At 37.2% G+C, this 23124-nt stretch overlaps 1 protein-coding gene across 4 annotated transcripts in view; it reads right to left on the reverse strand.

Moving 5' to 3' along the window:
- Positions 1-23124, reverse strand: part of LOC119780259 (dedicator of cytokinesis protein 9-like) — a 107814-nt gene extending 84690 nt beyond the window's left edge. For 2 of the 4 annotated variants that reach the window (XM_038280239.1, XM_038280240.1), the window contains exon 1: positions 22745-23124. In XM_038280239.1, the coding sequence (XP_038136167.1) occupies positions 22745-22864 (120 nt within the window). In that variant the 5' untranslated portion in view covers positions 22865-23124. The remainder of the gene's footprint in view (positions 1-22744) is intronic. The other 2 variants (XM_038280236.1, XM_038280233.1) reach the window with 1 other exon arrangement.

The following is a 23124-nucleotide window of genomic DNA, read 5'->3' on the forward strand; positions in this document are numbered from 1 at the left end:
ATATTGAAACACTATATTTACTGTAATCAAACTCAAATAAGACAAGCATATATTTTTGTGCAAAATGTTTGCACGAGCGATGTTTTTCATCTTTGTTAAGAGATTCAGTATTATTTGGGGTGTTTTTGAAGTTTTATTCAAATCCAACTTATTGTAAACAGACTAGCCCCTATTTCTCTCCTCTAGTTGAACCTTAATGGTGGTCACATCTGCACCATGTTGGAGTCTCAAATGGCCAGTAGGAACTAAAACAACTATTTTAGGCTGTGTATAGCAGCAAAGCACTGGGTGGAGCAGAGAGAGAGATCAAAGCTGCTAAAAGGAGTCAAGTTGAGCTTCCTGTTTCACACTAAGGAGTGGACACAAAAAAGACAGAAATATCCCTGTCTGTCTCCAAGTAGGCAAAGGGGAGTTTAGATTGAGCTGCCATCTCATCTAAAGAGCCTCTTTAGAGTGAAGGTCAAGTCTACAGCCGGTCCTGTTCTCACGCAGTTTCTAAAGGGAGATATTTGTGTTTTTGCTTTTCTGTCCAGAGAGAGAGAACCCTTAGAGGTGGACTGCAGAAACATCACCCACAAAACCAGCAGGATGGTTGATCAAAGAGAGAAGGTTACCAGCTGGAACCCTCTAGGGAATGCTAAAGGGAAGTGGCTGTTTCCTGCTGATGTGCGAGTCAATCATGTCATTACAAAGCCCCCTCTCTCTGCCCACTATCATAAAAAAATAAAAAATATCAGGAAAATATTGTGGAAACTAAAACAGGCCTTATCTAAATTCAGAATCAAAGGTAAAACAAGTTCAGTTTTATCTGTGAAGCTTCAAACCAGGGGTAATATTAACCCATTTGGGCTTTCACAAAGACATTTAGGAGGAAAAACTCACATCAGCTCCCAGAGTTTTTTTGTTGTGGGTACAGCCCTGCAGCTACACATGTGGGTGGGCTGCAAAGATAGGCTTGGAATGTCAACAAAACCAAGACATCCCGCATGTTTTACATGGAAAGTAAAGGGCCATGAAAAGTATTAACCTACTTATTAGAGCAAAACTCTTTATTTATCTTGTTTCCCTCTAATTGTTTCTCCTTAATCATCGAGCAAATCAGAACATTACAATAAAAAAAAATTAATATATATAGTACAATGTTTACACAGTAATTCCATTTATCAAGGGGGTCAGACCTATATATTGGGGGGGAAAAAAAACACTTAAACAGAACCTTTCTCATAGCATGAAATAGACTACAAGATGCCCAAAATCAACACAACTTTCCCAAATCAGTATGGAAAGGCTTACAAATGTACAGCTAAGACTCAGTGGCTCCAACGAACCACAAGTATCCAAACAAAAGGAACTTAAACAAAGATGAACCATTCTAGGAGTGACAGCACCACCAAAGTAACTAAGAATGTACCGACCAATCATCCAGGAGGTTACTTGTTAAACCTTGCAAAAATTCACTTGCTCGAGGTAAGGTAACGTAATTGGGTTCAACAATATGACAGAAGCTGGGCAAAACTGTGATGCTGAAGAGGAACATGTTAAAATGTATGCCCATTTCCATCTGTTATTAGCCTAAGAGCAGGCTAATAACGGTTGGGATGGTCTGAGGATGCTTTGATGCTTCAGGAACTAGATGACTTGGCTTCACTGATTAAATCTAAATTATTATCAATCAATTAGATCAAATAAATCATTAATTCCTCTTTTTTCTTTAGTATGCCATCAGTGACTTTAACCTTAAGTGCACTTGTTATGATGCATAACAATTTACCAAAGCAAACCTACAAGTCCCCATCTGAATGACGTTCAGATGGGTGCAGGTGCCTAATCAATGCCCAGACTTACAACTTACTGTATGAAGATGGTGCAAGTGACCTTAAACAAGCCATTAATGCCTGAAAACACATAAATAAGGCTACATGGAGAACAAGTTTCCAAAGGAGACAATGCATGAAATCTATTTCTTGTTATCATAAACAAGAAATAAACCAGAGAATTCTGCAACAGAGGAAACCCTTACTTCTCCTGTATACAGGGTACTGTATATTTTATAGCTTCTAATATAAATCAAGCAGCATGACACCTAATATTAACTGTTACTTCTAGTAATAATTCAAGACTGTTTACTTTTACCGCTACTAGGAAAAATTCCAAGTTCACACACAGGTTGCTCCTACCCTTCCCAAAACAAACACAACACAGCCACATCCCCTTCCTTTCAAGATAGTTTATTTATCCCCGGAGAAGAAAATGGCCAATCTTCCTGAGTGGCAGCTCTTCCTTTACTTTGTAGTGGAGCTACCAGGCGTGGAATGAGCACACGCTGCAACTAACACACACACACACACACACACACACACACACACACACACACACACACACACACACACACACACACACACACACACACACACACACACACACACACACACACACACACACACACACACACACTAAAATGTTTAAATATACCCAACGGTGCCAAACAGCTTGGAAAGCTTAAAAACAAACGGATGCATGTTGGCTGGATTTATTGTTTAATATATGGTTCCGATCCAGCAGAGCGGCTTTTCAGATTTTACTGCAAGGAATCAGAAATCAAAACATACAATAATCACATCATAAATCAGTGCATCCAAAATATGAATATGTAAATCTGCAATAATCCTTACAAGAGTCTTTTTTTACAACCAGGAAGTGTCTGATTGAATATAAAAATTTGTGCACTGAGACAAACACAGTTAGAGAACCTAGAAAAGACAAAGACTTAGGTAAAAGATGGAAAAACCTCTAAGCATCGGCATCGTGTTACTGCCACCCACAGGCAAAATATGTTATTACAAAACAAATGATTTCTACAACTTCATTTTTAAACTATGTTGTAAAATAGACTGCACATGTTTGGACATACAGACGGACACCCACCCACACACACACACACACACACACACACACACCCACCCTGGGACCAGAAATCAAAAGTTATCGTTACATCTGCCCAAAGTGCAGGATTCATGAGGATGCAGCAGCTAAACGACAAAATACATTTTTGGATTAACCTAATCTTGTCTCTGTGCGGACTGGCCCTTAATGACTACTTTGTTGTGACCATATTTGTAAAAAGATTTGAGGTGGGGGCTGTAATTTTGCTCAGGCTCTAACATGCAGGGTGGAAACAGAGCTTACTGCAGCTTAAACAAGCCTCCACTGGCCTGGCATGAGGCCATCACAGGGAGGAAAAGCTGCACTCTGTCACACCTGCTGATCCAGCACTGAGCCTTATGTTGCCTGGAGATGCAACAAAATTCCTGGTGTTACTGACTTCAGAATTCAACCTAAAAAAGAATTGGTTATTAAACTAAATACAATGAACTGCATGTGTTCTCATGGGTTGAATATTCTGCATAAAAGACCCAGATTACAGATTAATTTGCAGCTTTATATTGCCCTTCACAAAACATCCTCATTATAAACACATGCAAATAAACATTAAATATCCGTCTTTCTATGTGTTAAAGACTTCAGGATGTTGACCAGTCTTCATGCTTGGGGTAATGTGAGAGTTTGTTAAGGATCGGCTAATCTCTGATGGCTCTTTGTTTGTAATCAGTGAAAATCCTCTTGACCCCTGCCTCGGTAAGTGCTGGTCACAATCAGGGGAAGTGTACAGTATGGAAGAGGAGATTGGGGATGTCCGTGCACCTGAACCACTTCAGATGTGATGTATATAGCTGCTGCACAAAATCATAAAGCATTGAAGGCCTCATTGGCAAATCAGTAAATAACACATGGTGGAAAACTTTCTAAGCTTAATCACAAGATAAATAAAAAAAAATCAAAGTCAGATATTAGTGATGTAACAATCCAATCAATCCACATCGATAAAATGACTAACAATTCAATCCCATTAATACAAACCCAGGACATTAATCCACATAGTCATCTTTGAGAAACACCTTTATTTGAAATTAATAAGACACAAGACTGCAGTCCATAAGTCACCAACCATTAATATTATTATTATTACTAGTAGTATTATTATTATTGCTTTTAATATGTTTTTAAGATTTGATGCCTGTAAAAACTTTAAAAAATGTCCAAAAAATTATTTGTGAGTTTATATCAATGAAAATAGCTTATATTCCATTATTTCAATAGAAAACTGGTGAACTGAACAGAAATTGTACTGTTACAGGCTATGTAATATGAGCATTCAGCGTATTATTATCCAAACAAATCAATATAATAATGTATCCTGATAAAGCTTATTGACACCCCTATTCATTTGTTACATGTTAAGATGCCCATTATCGCTTTGATTCTCTCAGTAGTGCTCAGTCCAATCATGGCTGCAGGGCACAACAGGCTGTCTGTTTTTTCTGTGGCGCTTGACTAAAGCTATACCCCAGAAGCCCACACCCTTCCTGAGAAAGCATACTGTGGGAAATGGGATTGTTCTTGGAAAGTTTGACAAAGATTTTCGACCAAATGTTTTGTCTCGGAGCCTGAATTTGTGGAACATTCACAGCAAATCAGACAGAGATCTCAGTTTCTACAGCAGATTATTTAATTTTGTGAAGCTTAGCTTGCCCTTTGAACCAATTTAAGGAGTGGAGCTGCTACTATAGCCACTAAGACGGATTTGACATTTTTTAAAGGATTAGGCCATTCACTGAAAGCGTGAAAACTGATAAAAGCTGCAAGACATTGTTAGCTAAATGACTCTTTAAGCTGAAAGCCGCTTGGTTATAATAAAAAACAATTGATTTTATAGGCAGAATTCAGCAATGGTTTTAACATAACACTCTGCTATTGAAAGATGGAGTAAAAAAGGCTGTGCAGGCTTACACCAAGTCAGGGACACTGAGCCGTTTATCTACACGCCACCCAATCCTGCACATTCAGATTACCGCTTCTAGGGCTACTTTGTTTTCCCTCATTGCAAACAAGTGTGATTGGAGCCTCCAGCTGTACATCCCAGTGGATGATCCTCCATAAACACAGCACAGCAGACACTGTGGAAACACACGGCCAACATGCTGCACAACCCCACTTCCTGATGCAAAGCCCATGAAAATAAACACTGGGCAAAAAACACACACCCAGCTGTTTTCTTTCTCTGTATGCCAAATATGGAGCTTGGACAGAAAACTTAAGCAGATGATACAATGATGCTACAATGATAGCAAGTGTTCACTATTTACTACTTCCACAACAACAGATCAAACTTATTGGGAAAAATATACAAGCAGAATTCACAGATTTTTGAGGCACCACCTTAAGCAAAAAAAGAAAACAAAAGCCGAAAAAACAACAACAACCCTTGTTAATTAGATATCAATCCTCATCTTCAGACTATATAAACTCAGACTAAACTAAACTACTCTTTAAAAGGTATAGATTCAAGAGGTTTTGCTTCCACTTTTAGACCTCTTCGCCTTTTTGGACACATGAAATTACCTTATATTGATCTTTCATGGGAAAACTGTGTTAATCTGAAATGTCTTGTAGGGTTTAGAACTTATTTGTATAATGTAAGTTTTGATGTGCACTTTGGTTTTCTCCTCTGCCTCCCTTCTCTCAAGTACCTCAAGGCTATAATCTTGAACTAGTTGAACTATTTTAACTCTATTATTCTTGAAAAGATTGTTTGGATACAGCCAGACAGCCAGAAAAGCCTGGGAACCATAATAGAGCCTTGAGGTGCTCCCTTTTTTTGTTAAGAATGTAAAAGCGCCATATTTTCTTTCAAGCCAAATTATTCTCCGGTTCTCTATTTTCAGGAAACATTATGTATCTGCATATGTTTAAGTTAAATCAAAACAACTCACTTTCTCAAACTGACACATCCTGCTAAGCTTGGAAAACCAAGAGAAGGTTAAAGAGGCTTTACCACCGATTCATTATGAAAACTTACAATAAACAAATTTAATTTAAAAAGTTCCTCAATCAATCAAGAGAGTATATGATGATGATGATCATCAATATTTTCAATGAAACAATTCATGGGATTAATCGTGATTAATCTGTTAGTGAAATAATCGTCAACTAATTCGATTAATTGTTAACTGGAGCCTTTAGCTGACAGTGTCCCAATTTAAGCAGCAATTATGCCAAAATAAAAAAAAATCTAAAAATTTTAAAATTTTGCATTTAAAATTAAAAAATATTTTTTATCTGTCAATATTCTCTATCCAGAAGTTCTCAAGTAGAAAAATTTTTGTTTCACCTGGTTTAATTTCGCAAAAAGTTTTCTTTAAGGAATCCTTCTCCATCTGTTTATTAATGAATTAATCAAAAATATTATCAACAGATTAATCCATTTGCAAAATAATTGTTAGTTGGATCCCTAATTATTGTTACACATTTAAAAAGGTTTTATGTTTTTACATTTGTGATGTCTTGAAACATATCCCTTTACCATTTTTCAGAACAGAATAGAATAAAGAAATTCATACCCCACCTCTCAACCTATAATTGCCTGAGATACGACGCACCGATCATAATTCTGAGAACAAGCAGGTACACTGTAAAAAATAGATTGATGGATGAAAAAAGGGTCAGTTTTTCCTTTTCTACTAATAAATAGGAAGCAATTTTCTCATTTAGCAGCTTGTTAAAATTGTGTATCTGAAGTCCTGACAGAGTGCAGCAATAATAATGTGATTAATGTGATTTAGCAAACTGAATCAAGCAAATAAAAGAACAACAAAAAGGATGTTTACCCTTACTTTGATGCTTAATATGTGAAGATGAAATGATAAAAACTGTGTTAAACATTTAAGAAGCTGATCTACATCATCATTTCCCCTGTTCCTCCAGTCTTTAGAAGCTTGGTTCATATGAAAATCAGAAGGTAAGATGCAAAACCTGCCAGGAAAGTTCCCCTGTGCCTTCTCCACTCCCTTGAAAATAAAAATAAACAATAACACATTCTTCTCCTTTCCCCTTGCCAACATTTTGTTAGAGAGTAAAGAATTTCAGCTATGTAACCAGGCTGCTAAGAAAATCCACCACCAACTAGCTGCAAACACTGAGCACAAAGTATTAACTGAAAGTTAGGGCTCATTTTAACAAAACTGCCAGCAGGCAGAAAGAAGAAATAAATCAGTGGTGAAACGTGAACTTCACAAGATCACTAAACAGCCCACCGCCACTTTTGGGTGGAGTCACATAAGTAGCAGGTACTGTCAAAGATATCCAAGGGGAAGATAACCTTATCAGTAGCAGCTTCTGCTTTCATGTTTACAACAGAAGAACACAAATGGTAATTCCCCACATAGTTCTCTGAAACATCCAGCTCCACCTATAAATAAATGCATCATAACCAAAGGAAAACATTCTATTTTTTATCTTTTCAAGATGTAAAAAGTACATTTGTAAATAAATATGTGCAATTAACATGTTTTATGAATCTAAAACGTGGATAAATTTGAATAAGTCTCGCCCCTCTCTGTAAAAACACAACTAACAGCTGATATGGTTGTGCTGCATGGAATGAATGAAAGGTCATTGACATGGTGAAGCAATGTTAGCATGGCAAGATGAGAGACATAATGCGGATTAACCCTGTGAGTTAGAAGCTTGCTTGACACGTAATCTAAACAAGTCAAAGACAAAGCAAGTGATCCAAAACAGGTGAAAGAAGAAACCAACAATTAAGTTTTTTCCCATAATTATAGGTAATTATATTCTTAGGTTTGTCAGGAGGAGGATTACTGGCTTTGCATGATGACAATGAATCAAATGGTGCTGTGTAAATAAAGCTTCAACTGCTTTGAGGTCTTCAGTATAGTTAGAAGGGTTGCAGCATCAAACTATACCAATCAGGTACATTTAAGGATTTTTTTTTTCTTCTTTGCAACAAAATGATGTTCGCAAATTATGCTTGAGATGCCACAAAACCAAAACATGAACTTTTTTGCACAGCTCTGTTGCTTCATAAAAGGTAAATAGATGACTGCATTGTTTCATCATAATCCAAAGTGTGTTTTGGCTCTAAAAAAAGAAAACATCCGTTGCTGTGCAGCCAAGAAAAAAAAAAAAGAGAACTCTGTATAAAAAGATAAGTAGATGTTATGATTACTTCTCTATGCCAGTAGATGGAACGTTTTAGAAGTGTTGTACATTTTCATACTTCGTCACCTTTTTGTATTTCTTCTATTGCGTCATAGGTCACATTAATTGTTTGAATATATTAGAAATATTATGCCTTATGACTTTCAGACACCATACATTAGAAGTATTGTAAAGAAATTCACATAAGCCCGTCAAAAAAAACTAAAAAATCCTATCCATAACATATAATTATGTAAAAATGTTAATTTCTCACTACCAGTGTTAGGCACGTTACTTTGAAAAAGTAATTAGTTATAGTTACTAGTTACTTCTCCCAAAAAGAAACTGAGTTACTAACTGAGTTAGTCCACAATAAAAGTAACTAGTTACTAGTAAAAGTAACTATTGCATTACTTTTTGGGACCGGTCAGATAGCGTTTCCCCCTTCTTTACATGAGGGGAACGCTATCTGATGCGGTGTAAATATCATCATGCTGCATTACCTCTACTCATGGGTGTGAAGTTTTTTAACAGTGTGTTCAGTGGTGTCGGCAATGGTAACTGCGTTATAGTTACAGTCAAAGTAATTAGTTAGATTACTCGTTACTAAAAAAAGGTTACTTTCAACGTTACTCTGATCACTGCCCACTACTCTTTGCAGATAGTCTTTGTGCCCTGATGAAAATTCAAATGTGGCTGAAAACTGAATGCTTTACGATGCTGAAACAGGTAGATAATTGGGCCCAATTTAGGATTAATTTGACAACAAGTTTCCAAAAAAAGACAGACATTTGTAGTTTTAATTTTGATACATGCATTTCATACCCTTCTTTTTTTTAATCATCTCCTCTGAGACATGTGTGTCAGTTTTGCTGTTTTTTACTGTAAAGCACTTTGGTCCCTGGGGAATATTAAAGTGCTTTATAAATATAGTTGGAATAGATTGGAACAAGTTGACCCTGAGCATGGAGTAAAAAAAAATGCCCAGACTGATAGAAAAGAAAAACCTAATATACTCTATCCTATAGAATTTGCTTTCTTCCTCCCAATATACTCAATCTAAATAAGCTACAAAATATCTTCATAAATTACAGGACTTCTTTCACAAAATCAGCTCACTGTTTCACGTTTAGATACAAACAATATGTGATTTTCACATACTGTTGCAAAATAAATAAAAAAAACAGACTGACAGCAGCTTCACAGAGTTTAATTGATCAAATAGTTCTGGGGGGAACCAATTGAACTGTGTTGATTCGAAGTTACCAGTTATTTTGAATTAAAACAACATTGACAATTACTTCCAAAAAGAAAATATTTGTGTGCAACCAATGTCCACTAGTGAAATAAGTAGATCCAAAAAGGTTTATTTTCCAGTGGGGGCATAACTGTGGTACAAGAGTAAAAATGTAAGCCTCCTTGTTAACTGACAACAAGTATCTTGTAAAAATATAATAGAAATATCTTGTATTGTCCCACTGTGGGGAAAGGGAAGAGAACACTGGATTAATTAGTTGTATTAGTTCAAATTTAAAAATGTCATTTTTTCTAATAGGAATGCCCTGTGTAAAGCGTTTCACTGTGTTTTTGAATGAATCATTCATAGATGGACTTGCTGCTGTGCTTTCAATAACTGTCCTAAAGTTGTCCCAAAGTGAATTTGAGCTTAAAGAAAAACAATGGCCTTAAGTCTGCTTCAGGATCTTCTGCTAGGGAGCAGAGTTGATGATTCCTTTGATTATGGTAATTCGCCCTGGTCCTAAACAGCAAAAGCAACCAAGACGATCAAACTACAACATACTTCTAACTGTATACAGCACTGTAGTTAAAGCTATTCTAAAAGAGCAGGGATCTTCACGAAACTCATTCAGTACTCATTAAAATAACAACTTCCATTGGTTGAACAATAATGAGAAGGTTAAGAGAGCTGTCCAACATCCTACCCTCAAATCTCTTCCGTCTTAGTGAGACCCTGTTCCCACAATTATATGTTAGAACCTATATATAGAAAGCAAAAGCCCCTTTTAAAAAATACTTAGGATCTCTTTCTGGACATATTCATGTCAAATAGCATGGATGTGACGTTGGCACTTTGCAGTCAGTGCTTTTCAGAGCTTAATCTGATTATCTTAATCTGTAGGCTGGTGCACGTGAACATGCAGGGCAACAATTTTGCCCTTGTGGCTTTCGGCTTGACTTGTTTCTCCTTCTGGCTAGGCCTCTCATAAACTTAATGCATCACTGATGGCCAGCATAGCGGCTTCCACCTACATTGGATATATTTCCCTCCATTCATTCAGTCTTGTGTGGGCTGATCCATGTTAAGTAGTGCTTGTAATGCTACAATTCATATGACTGTCAGCATTAACAGCAGGCTATGGCTTTAACTCCCTCACAACATTCTGGTAAAAATAAGGTTTAAATAATGTGTCCTAGAATTAGCTCTGAAATAAACTCTGATTCAAAAGAAAGATAACAGACACTGGTTTACAAAAAGATTCATAATGGAAAAGTTACACAACAGTGGGAAATGCAAGCTGCAGTCGTTCCATTCAGTCAAATGTAGGTTCCTTATTAGATTAGACCAAATGATGCCAGAGCTTTATCAGTTTATACAGGCTGGGAAACTGGATTAACACCATAATGATCAGAGGGGAAAAAAACAGGTCCAAAGGACTGGGGACTCAGAATGTTTTCATCATTTGCAATAAAGTGCATGTCCTGCCTGATAAACCACTAAGGTTCAGTTATCTAAAAATGTAAGCAATAATATGCAGCTATCACAGAGCTGCAGCAGAATGTGGGTTTCCACACTAAGAAGTCAAAGGAAGTTAGAGAAGATAAAGCTATAAATACACAAATCACTTTTCACAGAGGGAAAACTAAAACTGTAAAGGAGCATTACAGCTTTTATCATGGGTGGTTCGACAAAGAGAGAGACTGCAGGAGAAGAATACTTAATAGATCAGAGACACATTAAGGGGTAGCCATCTTAACCACAGTGCATAACCATTTATCGGGGATCTTTTATGTAGTACAAATCTAAATTAGGGGGTCTGGGAGGCCTTTCATAAATCATTGTCTCATTTGATTCGGACAACTATTGCCAATTTTTTGATAGTCTATGCAGAAAAAGAGATAAAAGCTGATTGATCTTCCTACCTGGGGTAAACCACTTCCCAAAAAGTGTGTTTCTGATCAAAAAGTTTCATGTATAGGTAAATGAATAGAATAGAAATTCCCTTTATTGTCCCACAATGGGTAAATTCTGGAATTACAGCAGCAAAAAGATTATAGAAAACATTGGTCACACAAATGTGGACCTTAGAAAAATGTATAAGAATAACATAATAGTGAAAAGTTAAAAGATAAACAATAAAATACTGTACTGTAAGGTGTTTTAACAATATAACACTGTGCACCTGGAGAATAAATAACCAATATACAGCATTTTTACATTAATGGATATTTGAAAATAGCAGCAACATCAGATATGTGCAAAATGACAGCAGCATGTTATTTAACTGATTAAAATAGAAACTGCAAAATCACCATGAAGGTAACAACCTACTGAGGTTGTTGGGAAGAGTGGTGGTTATAGAGTCTTACAGCTGCTGGGAGGAAGGATCTGTGATAACGCTCCCTGGTGCATTTAGGGAGCAGCAGTCTGTCACAGAAGGAGCTCTCCAGTTCTGCAACAGCTTCATGCATGAGGTGAAAGACATTATCCAACAGCGATGTTAATTTAGTTAGGATCCTTCTGTTTCCCACCTCCTGCACTGACTGTAAATAGCTAAAATATCATAGTTTAGCGAAACATAGCTATATTATTATATAGTGTTACATTGGTGACTCTGGTCAAAAATGTCATACATGTACTTAGTAAGATCACTGTAGATGCTTCCTACTCCCAAATCATTTGTAGATCACCAGAGGTGCATCTTCTGAATCTTATTCAATGATCTATTCAATAGATCAATTTATCAAAATTTAGTCTGGGTTGCCCCTGCTGCTTAGGGACAGGTGTTTCCTCCTTGTGGAACTTGCCCAGGAGATACAGTATCTTTCACGCATTATCAAGACATGAAGATACTTTATTGCATTCACCTAAGCAAAGTCTTAAAGGGACTTCAACTTAAAGAAATCGATTTAATCTCAGCTCATACTTAAAACACATCTATATATAAACATTGTAATACCGGTCCTACATTCTTAAAGAAATGTAAAGACTCAAATACATGTCTGTTCTTTTATAGAGCTGTGATAAAACATTTATTTAGCATGCATGAGACATTTAAAGTTGTGAGCTCTTTTTTAAAATTTTTATTTAGGCCTAAACAATAAGGCTATAGATCGTTAACATGTGTAAATGTATATAGAGGTGCTTTTAGAAGCATACAATGAAATAAAGGGTCCTGAAATGACCATAAATCTATTTGTTATATTCTTTTATTTAGTTTATGTAGTACTATGTTTATCGTTTTAGTGTAGTCCACTGTGGTAGCCAGTAACTTCCTGAAAAAAAAGTTAGTATCTGTTTTTGTCATCCCCTAAGGAGAATATAGGAACATTTCAAACAAATTCTGATCAGGATTTCATGCATCAGGGGGTTAGAGCTGCTCCCTTAGAGTGTGAATGCCAGTCCATCCCACCTACAGCTAATTCACAATATTGTGGCTTTATTGCTCACTGGTACTGAAACCCATTGGCTTCTCACTGGATGATTGTGTTAATCGTGTTTCTAAATGTGGAACCCTCCTCATATATTACTACAGTAAAATAACATTTCTTTGTATCCCATAGAACTCTCAGGTACATTTTTTCTACATGTCATAACATAAAAAGTATAAAAAGAAATTATGGACATTTTGATGCTTCTATTTTCTATTTTTTGTTTTTGATCATTATTTCTATTACGTATGACCTTTGAATGAGGCATCAAGCAAAAAAAGGCTTTTTAAAGGGGCATTAAAGAGAACATGGAAACTTATAAAGTAAGGAGGGGTTGATACGACCTGACGAGGTGACAAAAAAAAACATCCCTGAGGTCTCTCATACACGTGCTAAAAGGAAAAAACCCACAGATCCCACTTCTCTGCAGAGCCCCGCTCTCTGTTATGGTAACCTCTTCTGTTCTCCAAAACAGCTCCGCGCTATTAGGCAGAACAGCAACAGACACAGTGGGAGGTTTATAACTCGGGCCCTGTCCAACACTTATGTTTGGTCCCAATAAAGGAACGGTAAAATGTCTATCTAGGAAAAGACAGGCCTCTGACCCCACACCCATCAGAAGATGAGGAACAGGAAGTTAGTGGTACTTCCTGCACCACTAGAATTAAAAGACAGTAAAAATCCAGCGTTGTAATGGTAACAACTATATGTCCTGCCTGGTGGAAAAAAAGGGCTATTCATTTTTTGTATAAAAAAAAAAAATAAGAATCAAGCGTATTACAGATTACACAGATACTTACAAAGGTTAAAAGATTCCTTCTTTACAAAATTCCTGTCAAAGGATGTTAAAATAATCTCATAAGTGGACTAAAACTCATATCCTGGCTTTCATTCCTGTCTCATATGAAAAAATAGACACCAAACTCGACATTTATTTAAACTACAGGTGGTCGTTATCCAGGGCATACAATCAGTTTTCCTTTACTCTGGAACAGAATCTGTCTGTCTGGCTGCTATGATCACTGGAATTGGCTTTGCTGCCGCAGAACAAACTGTGCCCTCTGCGGTTCAGACAAAGGAGATTCTTGAGGTTTTTCATATCATATCATATCATAACCCCATATTAAATTGACCATTAATACCAAGGTTTCTAGACATGGTTTTAACAGATTTAAACTGAAACCAGCGGACAAAGTAGCGTGCCCAAATCATACCATTTTCACCATTTTAGCTTTGTTGAAAGTATTACAAACAGACAGGTGCCAAAGATTTATTTACTCATTAGCATGCGTGCAGCAAACTAAAAAAGGCAATTTCTGTAGAAAGTGCAGAATGAAAGAACTGCAACAGTCAAGTAAAAAGAAGAAACTGTAGGGGATAAATTATAATGACCAAAAATGATGGTGTTTTTCTTTTTTGATGAAATATTTTTCAACTGCAAAAAAAATGAGCAGAGAGTCAAGTTAATTTAAAGGTAACCGATTAAAACTTAAAATGCTTCATAAGAGCATCTCTAATCTATCACATTTATTTAGTTGTGGAAACAAAATGAATAACGCTTGTAATCAAGTAGTTTATAATGCTATAATACAGCTTTCTTAGTTCTAACTACACTTTTAAATGGAGAGAATACGGGGGTCGATGGTGACAATGTCAGCTACAGAAGGGTTGGGTTTAAAGCTAAATCAGGTTAAATGTGTGCATGAAGGTCAATGTGTCGCTGTGTTACAGCAAAGCTTATTCACACAGAACAAACACTGAAAGTTCAGCTGAGTTTTGTGAAATCTATTATCAGATCTTCATGGGTGCATTGGCTACTAACGTAGTCTCATGTATTATTAACCAATCTGCACTCCTGTCTAAGCCCCCCATTGAGTACCTTCTAAAAAGGACAGCAACAAATGCAGCTTAAGCACACTTTCTCCTAGACACACTCAGTGCTTTACAAACAGGCAGACAAAGCTGGGAATAAGCAGGGATGTGAAGCTGCTTAGGTCTCACACACTCGGGTATAATCTTCTGATGGACCAGTCCTGTGGCCTACAGTATGCAACAACCAGAGTCTGCTCTAAAACACATTAAACAGGAGGGAGATCTCCTTTTATATTTTAATTGACAATTATATATAACTAGTATTTTCTATTTTTGTACAGACTGAACTGCCTAACATCAAGTTTCTACATTGCTACGTAACACAAAAGGAACAAATGGCTTACGAGATTTATAGGATACGACCAAAACCCCAAAAGAGTAAACAGTTCTGGGATGTTTGGGGGAATTTCATATCTTAGGAACGTTTAAACATTTAAAAAGGAATACAAAGAAAAAAACAAAAAAATCAAGCCTACAGATGGTTACAATTAAAAGGAAGGAATATGGTATAACTTAATCAATTAAACAACCAGCGTGTGGACAAAAAATTTTAAGTGTTCAGTTTGACTGGCTACACAACTTATTCAAATAAGTGGACAAAAGGAAACAAAAGTATGAGATAAGTCAAGAAATTTCAAATGAGGGTCACTTGTCTTTTAATCAACACAGCTTTAAAAATAAAGTCAGATGAAGGATGAGATGATTTTACAGCAAAACCTAGAAAGCCAGAAGGAATTACAGAAAAAAATGGGTTTAACAGTTTTAATTCAAGAGCTTTCCAACTCTCTTCATCTTAAGGGCCTTAGACACAGAGGCTGGTGAAAGAGTTAGCATTATCAGCTGCAGTAAACAAAAATACAAATGACAAAAAAGATTACGGATCAAATATCTGCCATTGTTTTAGGTTGTATATAATTTCTTGTCTAGAAACTAGGGAATTATTTAATGACTCCTCTGCCTCATGATCCTGTTAGGATGGATGAATGAGTTTTATTTTGTAATAAGTAGAAAGATTTCTCCTTAATGAATTATCAATAATCCATTGTACTTTTATGTTCAAAGGTGAGTTTAACCTATAAAAGTTGTTTTTTTCTTTTTCAAAACAATTCAATCCAATTGTACTCAACCTCTAACATGATTATGGAAGAGAATAATGAAATAAAAAATCCCCCAAACTTATTAGCAATGAATGAACAGTATAAATTAAGTGAACAATGGCATTAATCAAAAGAAGTGCTACTCTTTTTGCATCCCAGGACTTAGGTGGTGCAAAAATACAAATATTAACAGAAAACTTTGTTGAGACAGGAACAGAGTACAGATAATTGCTTTCTTATATAACAGGGACAAAAATAGAAGAAATGAGCCAGAGCTTTTTAGGCATCATTATTGGAACTCTATTTTTAAACTTAATGCATTTTAATATGACTCATCTGTAAGTTTTAGTAAGTATACAAGACGAAAAATCCGCAAACCTCCCATAATAATAAAAAAAATAATATTTCCAATGCTTTGCTTGGGTTTTTTTTTTTTAACCATGAATTAGACCTCATTTAAAAAAACATGAACAACAATCAAGCTGTCTCCTATGCTTTCAGAGAATATAAAAGTTATGCAAGTTGTAAGGACTAACAGCTAATTGCATCACTCTCACCCATAATGACACCCATGTGGTGTAAAGCTCCCTCTGCTCAGCCAAAGAGCAGTAAAACTGGGGGATTAGGGTATTACTATTAGCCAGGGAGGCAGTTGGAACTATTGATGACTATTACGTAAAAGCCTCTCTGGTTGTTTCATTCACTTCACGCATGAAACAACTTTTTTAAACTGGTCATGATACATATCAGTCAATGGTAATAGAGATGCTTTATAAGCTGCTGCAGAAATAATTTTGTATAGTCATCACTGGACGCTCATCTCTTTAAAGTGACCAAAGTACCACTATGATGAAAAAACAAACAACAAACTGACTCCAACCTGATAGGAGCCATAATTGTGCTAATAGAGCGCTTAGCATGATGGTCGGTTTAGAAGTAGAGGGAAGGTGCAGCTGAGTGCTCTAGTCTGTTTCACGTCTATCACCTCTCCACTCCTGACAATAAACAATAAGGTTCTGACCCGTATGTGTCTTCACAATAATGAACAAACTGTTAGGATTAGGGCCAAATGCACTGCTGCTAGGAGACAACCAGATCTGAAAGATATTTTGTCTATGTTAAAGTTTGCGCAACATGTTTCAAGCTGAAACATCATGGCAGCCTAAAGCCGAACAAACACAATCGCTCCTTTATGAGCATAAAACAGATCTTTCCAGTCTTGCTGTGGCATTCACAAGTTTCATGAAGGAATACATTACAAGCTGTGTGGAAGCAGCTTTGTGTGAAGTTGCATTCTTTGTCAAGCTAAGAAGTTGCAGCAAATACTCAAACTCTATGACAAATTCACCACAAGAAAATACATTTACCAGAATGGGGCTTTTAATTCAGACACCATATATCATTTATTTTGCTTTGGAAAAATACTCATACACTTAGAAATGATGCACATTTTTTTTAAGTTAGAATCATTGTTCTAGGCCAGGCCTCAGAGGTCAAAGCCATGACATTTTTTAAAAGTGTTCTCATGTTCTGTCGGTTCTATTTAAATATAACAGATTTCTTACATATTTCACAGACAATATCCTCACCTAGCATAAGCCAGATTAATACATGTTTTCGTATTTAATTTGGAATTCTACAGAGTATCCATCTGGAAAGCCTCATGTAGAAAGTGTTTGAAAACTGAGGGACGTTTAGCACAATTCTTCAAGCTGATAGAGTACGTGCCTCCCATGTCGGGTTTTTAGCCAATCATAGCAGCAGTAGCAGCAGAGACATATCACATTCGAGATTTGTTTCAAAAACGTAACTGATAAATCAAACTCTTACCAAATCCGGCTGGGAGGACTGCACAAACATCTCTCCACCTACAAAGATTAAAGTTTAATCCCTTTTCTCATTTTTAAAAAGAAATACTGTAGAGGGTATTCCAACTACTTCAGACTTCTGCCTCTGGCTGATGCTTTGACTTCATACACGTCACTGCATTTAATTGATGCAAAACATTTATGTATCGAGCGCTAACAAATCCTTTTCTGGCAAAATGTATATTTGGGAGTTTGTGAATTCACAAATCTTGTGACAATTCATCTTGCTTTCAAGGTAACTGCTTTTAAAGCCTGCTTAGACTGTTTGTGCCCCTTTATTTAGATCCACCACAATTCACTAAATAAAAAAGTAAACAAACGGTATCATAAACACCAAGGGACACAGCAGTCAGGTCAGGGCGAAAGCTGCAGAGAAGTTCAACCATCATTGGTTAGATTATGAAATGGGGCTGAGTAATGCATTTTTATCAATATGTCCCAATGTCAATAGCAATAGAAAGTAAACGTTTCTTCATAATTCCACTGAAACACCACTGATCCAGAACAACATGGTATTCTTGGGAATATAGGCAGAGGGAAGGATTTAGCCTTTCAACCTCTTATAATCATCTAAGCAAGGCTAGAGCTGACCTGTCTTTAAATGACTAAAGGTTACATTTTAATAGGGTAAAGGTTACAATTTAAATTCAGGATTTTTCCCTCTAGTTCTAATTTCAAATAGGTAAAAAAAAAATGATAAACAATTAACAATATCGACTGATAAAAGAAGCTTTTATTGTGATATTTTTTTTTAGCATTATTGCACAGCACTATCATGAAATAATATCTAAAATGTTTGAATATCAAAACATCCTCCACAAATGGAAAAGGATTTAACATTTGAAAACCTACAAAGACATGTCTGTCCAACTAAACTGAAATGATGGTGAAGGAGACCATTAAATAAAGGAACAACCAACAGACTCCTGACAACTGTAAAGGAGCTGCAGGGATCCAAAGCAAAAATAATTACACATCTGCTCTATAAAGGCGGCCTTTACAGCAGAATGATGAGAAGAAAGCCAGAAGAAATTCATTCTGCAACACCAGGAGGTAAGAATGCAAAAACATGGTAATTTAACAAAAACATGTAACATTCTTTCTTACATGTGAGATGCTATGTTTGCCAACAATCTATCATTTGGCATCACTCTAAACAAATAATCACCAATATGAAATATGTCTGCAGCTGCATCGTCCTGAGGGACAGGAAAGCTTGTCAGAACTGAAGGGATGGTGGGCAGAGCTAAATACAGGTAAATCCTGAAAATAAACACCCTGTCAGAATCAGCAAAAGCCTTAAAGGAGAAGTTCGGTTTTTTACACTTTAAGCCCATTTTCTGTAGTGTCCAGGATGAAATCGAATGATCAACACCAAAAGTTTGACAATTGCTCCTGTCTCTGCTATTTGGCTCATGCAGAATCACCCCCTGGCTGCTTTAGAATGGCTTTCATAGAGCATGTCCGATAATGTCCTTAAAACAACCTTAAACGTTCTTTTTTTAAAATATGCTACTCACCGTGTCGTCAGCGCTGTTCAATGACGTTCCAAAAAAAGTTTCGTGAAGAAAAAACGTTCCTGTAGTGTTTTATTTAGCATTTTGTAAATCCCATTGAGTTCTGTAGGAATAGTCAATATTCCGCTGCCACCGGAAACGGAAATGGGGCCTGTTTACACAGTTGTAGTCTTTTCGCTTCACTCTGTGTACTCCGACGTCGAGAATCAATAATCCACCTTTCGTATTCCATTTTCAGAGTTTTTTAAAGTGTTTAACAGAGACGTTAGCACCTCGAAATCGGAGTACACAGAGTGAAGCGAAAAGACTACAACTGTGTAAACAGGCCCCATTTCCGTTTCCGGTGGCAGGGGAATATTGACTATTCCAACAGAACTCAATGGGATTTAAAAAATGCTAAATAAAACACTACAGGAACGTTTTTTCTTTACGAAACTTTTTTTGGAACGTCATTGAACAGCGCTGACGACCCGGTGAGTAGCATATTTTAAAAAAAGAACGTTTAAGGTTGTTTTAAGGACATTATCGGACATGCTCTATGCAAGCCATTCTAAAGCAGCCAGGGGGTCATTCTAAATGAGCCAAAAAGCAGAGACAGGAGCAATTGTCAAACTTTTGGTGTCGATCATTCGATTTCATCCTGGACACTACAGAAAATGGGCTTAAAGTGTAAAAAACCGAACTTCTCCTTTAAGGCTTGACTGAAGGTTCACCTTACAGAGGCATAGAGCCAGAGCTGCAATAAAACAGTTTAGATCAAAGCATATTTTTGTGCCAGAATCATAAAGATCTAAATCCTATTAGGAATCTGCAGCAAGACTAAAAATACTATGTCTACAGATGCTCTTCATCCACTCTGATGGAGACTGGGCTACTCTGCAAAAAAAGGAATATGCTGAAACTGTCTAATGTAAAATGTGATTCTAGTAAGTATTGCAGTTGGATTTAAATTAACCTTCAGGTTTCTATTTTCCAAAACTTTTAAAAAAATGCATGCAACATTTTCCATCCAGTTTGCAATTATGAGCTCATTTCGGTCCTTACATAAAGTTCTAATCAAATATTTCTCAATTGTAGCATGAAAAATCTTATGTGGTCTGACGACTTTCTTAGAATAAATAAGTAGTGGCCCACTTTCAAGTATCTCCTTGTGCGGTTATTCTTACTATAATAAAAACTCATGTGTTTCTGCTCACACAGCCACGTCTCTACAAGTTGCTCCAGGCCTCCTAAGGCATTTAGATTTCCCAACATGCATTCTTGCATCTAGCATCAATCTCCTCCCTTAGGCTTCCCTGGCTGCGCACCAGAGTGAGAATGAATAAATAATATGAAGGTGTGGTTGGATGTCTGGGATCCTGACTCAGGATTCCATTTCCCTGACAAGAGAGCTTGGACGGTGTCTGTTTCGAGTTGCCTGGCAACTTTTTCCAGGAAGGCAGGAACAATCAGGTACAAAGGAGCACTGACCACCCCTTGCACACACTCGGATACAACAAAAGGGGTCAACTCCATTCTTCCTCCGGGTAAAAATGAAACCCTAACGGAGGAGGTGTGCCGCTGGTTGCCCAGATGTTGCAAGTCAGAATGACAGTTAAATTGCTCATTTATCAGCAGTACTCAGTAACATTATACAAGACACTGAAGCCTAAGGGCTATATCTGTGAACAGGTATTATTCATCTCAGAGCATCCAAGTAAAAAGGGGTGCCCCCCCTGACATCATGGTTTCAGATATGCACTTATTCTATAGCAGAGATTTAGATAAGATGCAAATTTATGTAAGCTGTTAAAAACTGCACAAACAGCCAGCAAAAGGCTCAGTTAACCTCTTGAATTTGAAACATATTTGCTGACAATGAAAATATGATATTTAAATAAAATGACAAACAGAAATGTCCCACTGTTTATTTACAAATTCCTTTTACTTTTAGCACAGTCAATTAAAGTGATTGGGCGGAGCTAAAACTGTTCCAGGCAGTCTGTTCTGAAACCAGCTTCCAAATCAGTATACAGTGTTTAACATACAGGAGCTTGTACTCAGGCTGGATGGAAACTAATGCATTTAACCTTAGATGAAAAGTCCAATGAATCCAAAGTATATCAGCTAAAGCAGTAAAATGGCAAGATAGGTGACAATGGATTTCAAGGGAATTCAATGCAACTTTCACTGGTGTTAGACATAAAAGCATGACATAGTAAACAAATATATTTTTGTTTGTTTGTTTCAGGTGAGTTAGATCTTCTATCAGACAAAGTAAATAATAGAATGATTGCTCCACTGATCAGCAGTGCTGTTACCAAGATTTGCACAAGCTGTCTCTCCCACTGGCTGTTGATTGCCAATATTAATACCATGTGTTAATGTGATAGAGCCAAAGCCTATCATATCCGCCTGCTGCAAAGAAGCTTTCAACCCCAAATGTTCCTTACTTTACAGCAATTGTTCAAAAATATTTGAGAAAAGTGGATCCCATGGAATTTAAATAGTGTCAGCCTTAAACTCTTTTGCCGGGGTTGTGCATTAATTTGTGTGGAGTCACGTTTAAGTCACTTTGTTGCCTTCAATTCCAAGATTTTCTACAAAGTGTCTTGACCACACTGATTCACAGCACATATTTCACCCAAAATGAGGCAAAGTTCACTAAATAGTGTAGGAAAACCTGTATCCGTTTCATTCAGAAATGTGATGGACCCTGTAAGCATTTCATTTTTATTTTTTTATGGTGCTTTGAAGCACAGGAGATACTACCATCCATCCATCCATTTTCTAGCACGCTTATCCCAAGTGGGGTCACGAGGGGTGCTGGTGCCTATCTCCAGCAGTCAATGGGCGAGAGGCGGGGTCCACCCTGGACAGCATTGCCAGTCCATCGCAGGGCAACACAGAGACAAACAGGACAAACAACCATTCACACACACACTCACACCTAAGGGGACTGTAGAGAAGCCAATTAACCTAACAGTCATGTTTTTGGACTGTGGGAGGAAGCTGGAGTACCCAAAGAGAACCAACACATGCTCAGGGAGAACATACAAACTCCATGCAGAAAGACCCTGGGCCGGGAATCGAACCAGAACATTCGTGCTGCAAGGCAGCAGTGCTACCCACTGCATCCCTGAGCAGCCCTATATATTAATAATATACTGAAAAATACATATAATTACAAAAGGAAACAACCTTTTAGCTTTGATCCACTATAATAATATAATAATTTATTAAATGTTTATATATTTTATGTCTTTATTTCATTTATTAATTTCAATATGTAATATATTTATAATTATTTAAAGCCTTTTCACTTATTTGTGCTTTAAACTTTCTAAAATACAACAAGCAGCTTGGATTCCTTCAGAATTGTGAGTCACCAAACCTTTTGCTTCATTTTAGTTTTTTTTTTTTTTATCCCTTTCTCTGGCTCAGTAATTGTCACTTATCCCCTCCAAATCAAGCTCTGCAGCTCCCTGCTGTGTTCAGGTCTGGTTCACTTACTCTGTAGCATTTTTCCATGACAGCTCTTTGGTAACTCCCACCCAGCTGATCTAAGCCGACCGCTTGGTTTTGTTAAATCTGTGCGTAAAAGTCAGATCCGCAGATTCACAGCCTACACTTTATCCAAGCACCATGAGAAGGAGGGAGGGGGGTGAAGGTGTGTACTTACGACCAGCACAGACGTCCTCACCACCTCGGAGACACTCTGCCTGAGTTCAGCCGCGGTGCCTGGTTTACTCAGACCCCGTGTAAATTTCCTGGTCTCCGGGTGCGCTGGGGTGGCCATCATTACGCACCGCTTAACACCAACAACCCATCCAATCCACGCGTGACGATCATCGACGTTCAAAGGAAAGCCATCCTCGGTTTATCCGGGTCGATCCCCTCCTCCTACTCTCAGCTACAAGCGCGCACCAGCAGTTTAAAGTTGGCTCATACTGATGTGGAGTTCCCGCCCTCTGAATCAGTTTACCTCATAAACAAACCCAAAGTTTCCCATAGTTTGCTCCTTCAGCTCTGCCTTCCGCTGCCAATAGGCTTTCATTGGCC

The sequence above is a fragment of the Cyprinodon tularosa genome, unplaced genomic scaffold (genome assembly GCF_016077235.1).
Source record: "Cyprinodon tularosa strain WSP-4 unplaced genomic scaffold, ASM1607723v1 ctg158, whole genome shotgun sequence".
Taxonomy (NCBI): Eukaryota; Metazoa; Chordata; class Actinopteri; order Cyprinodontiformes; family Cyprinodontidae; genus Cyprinodon; species Cyprinodon tularosa.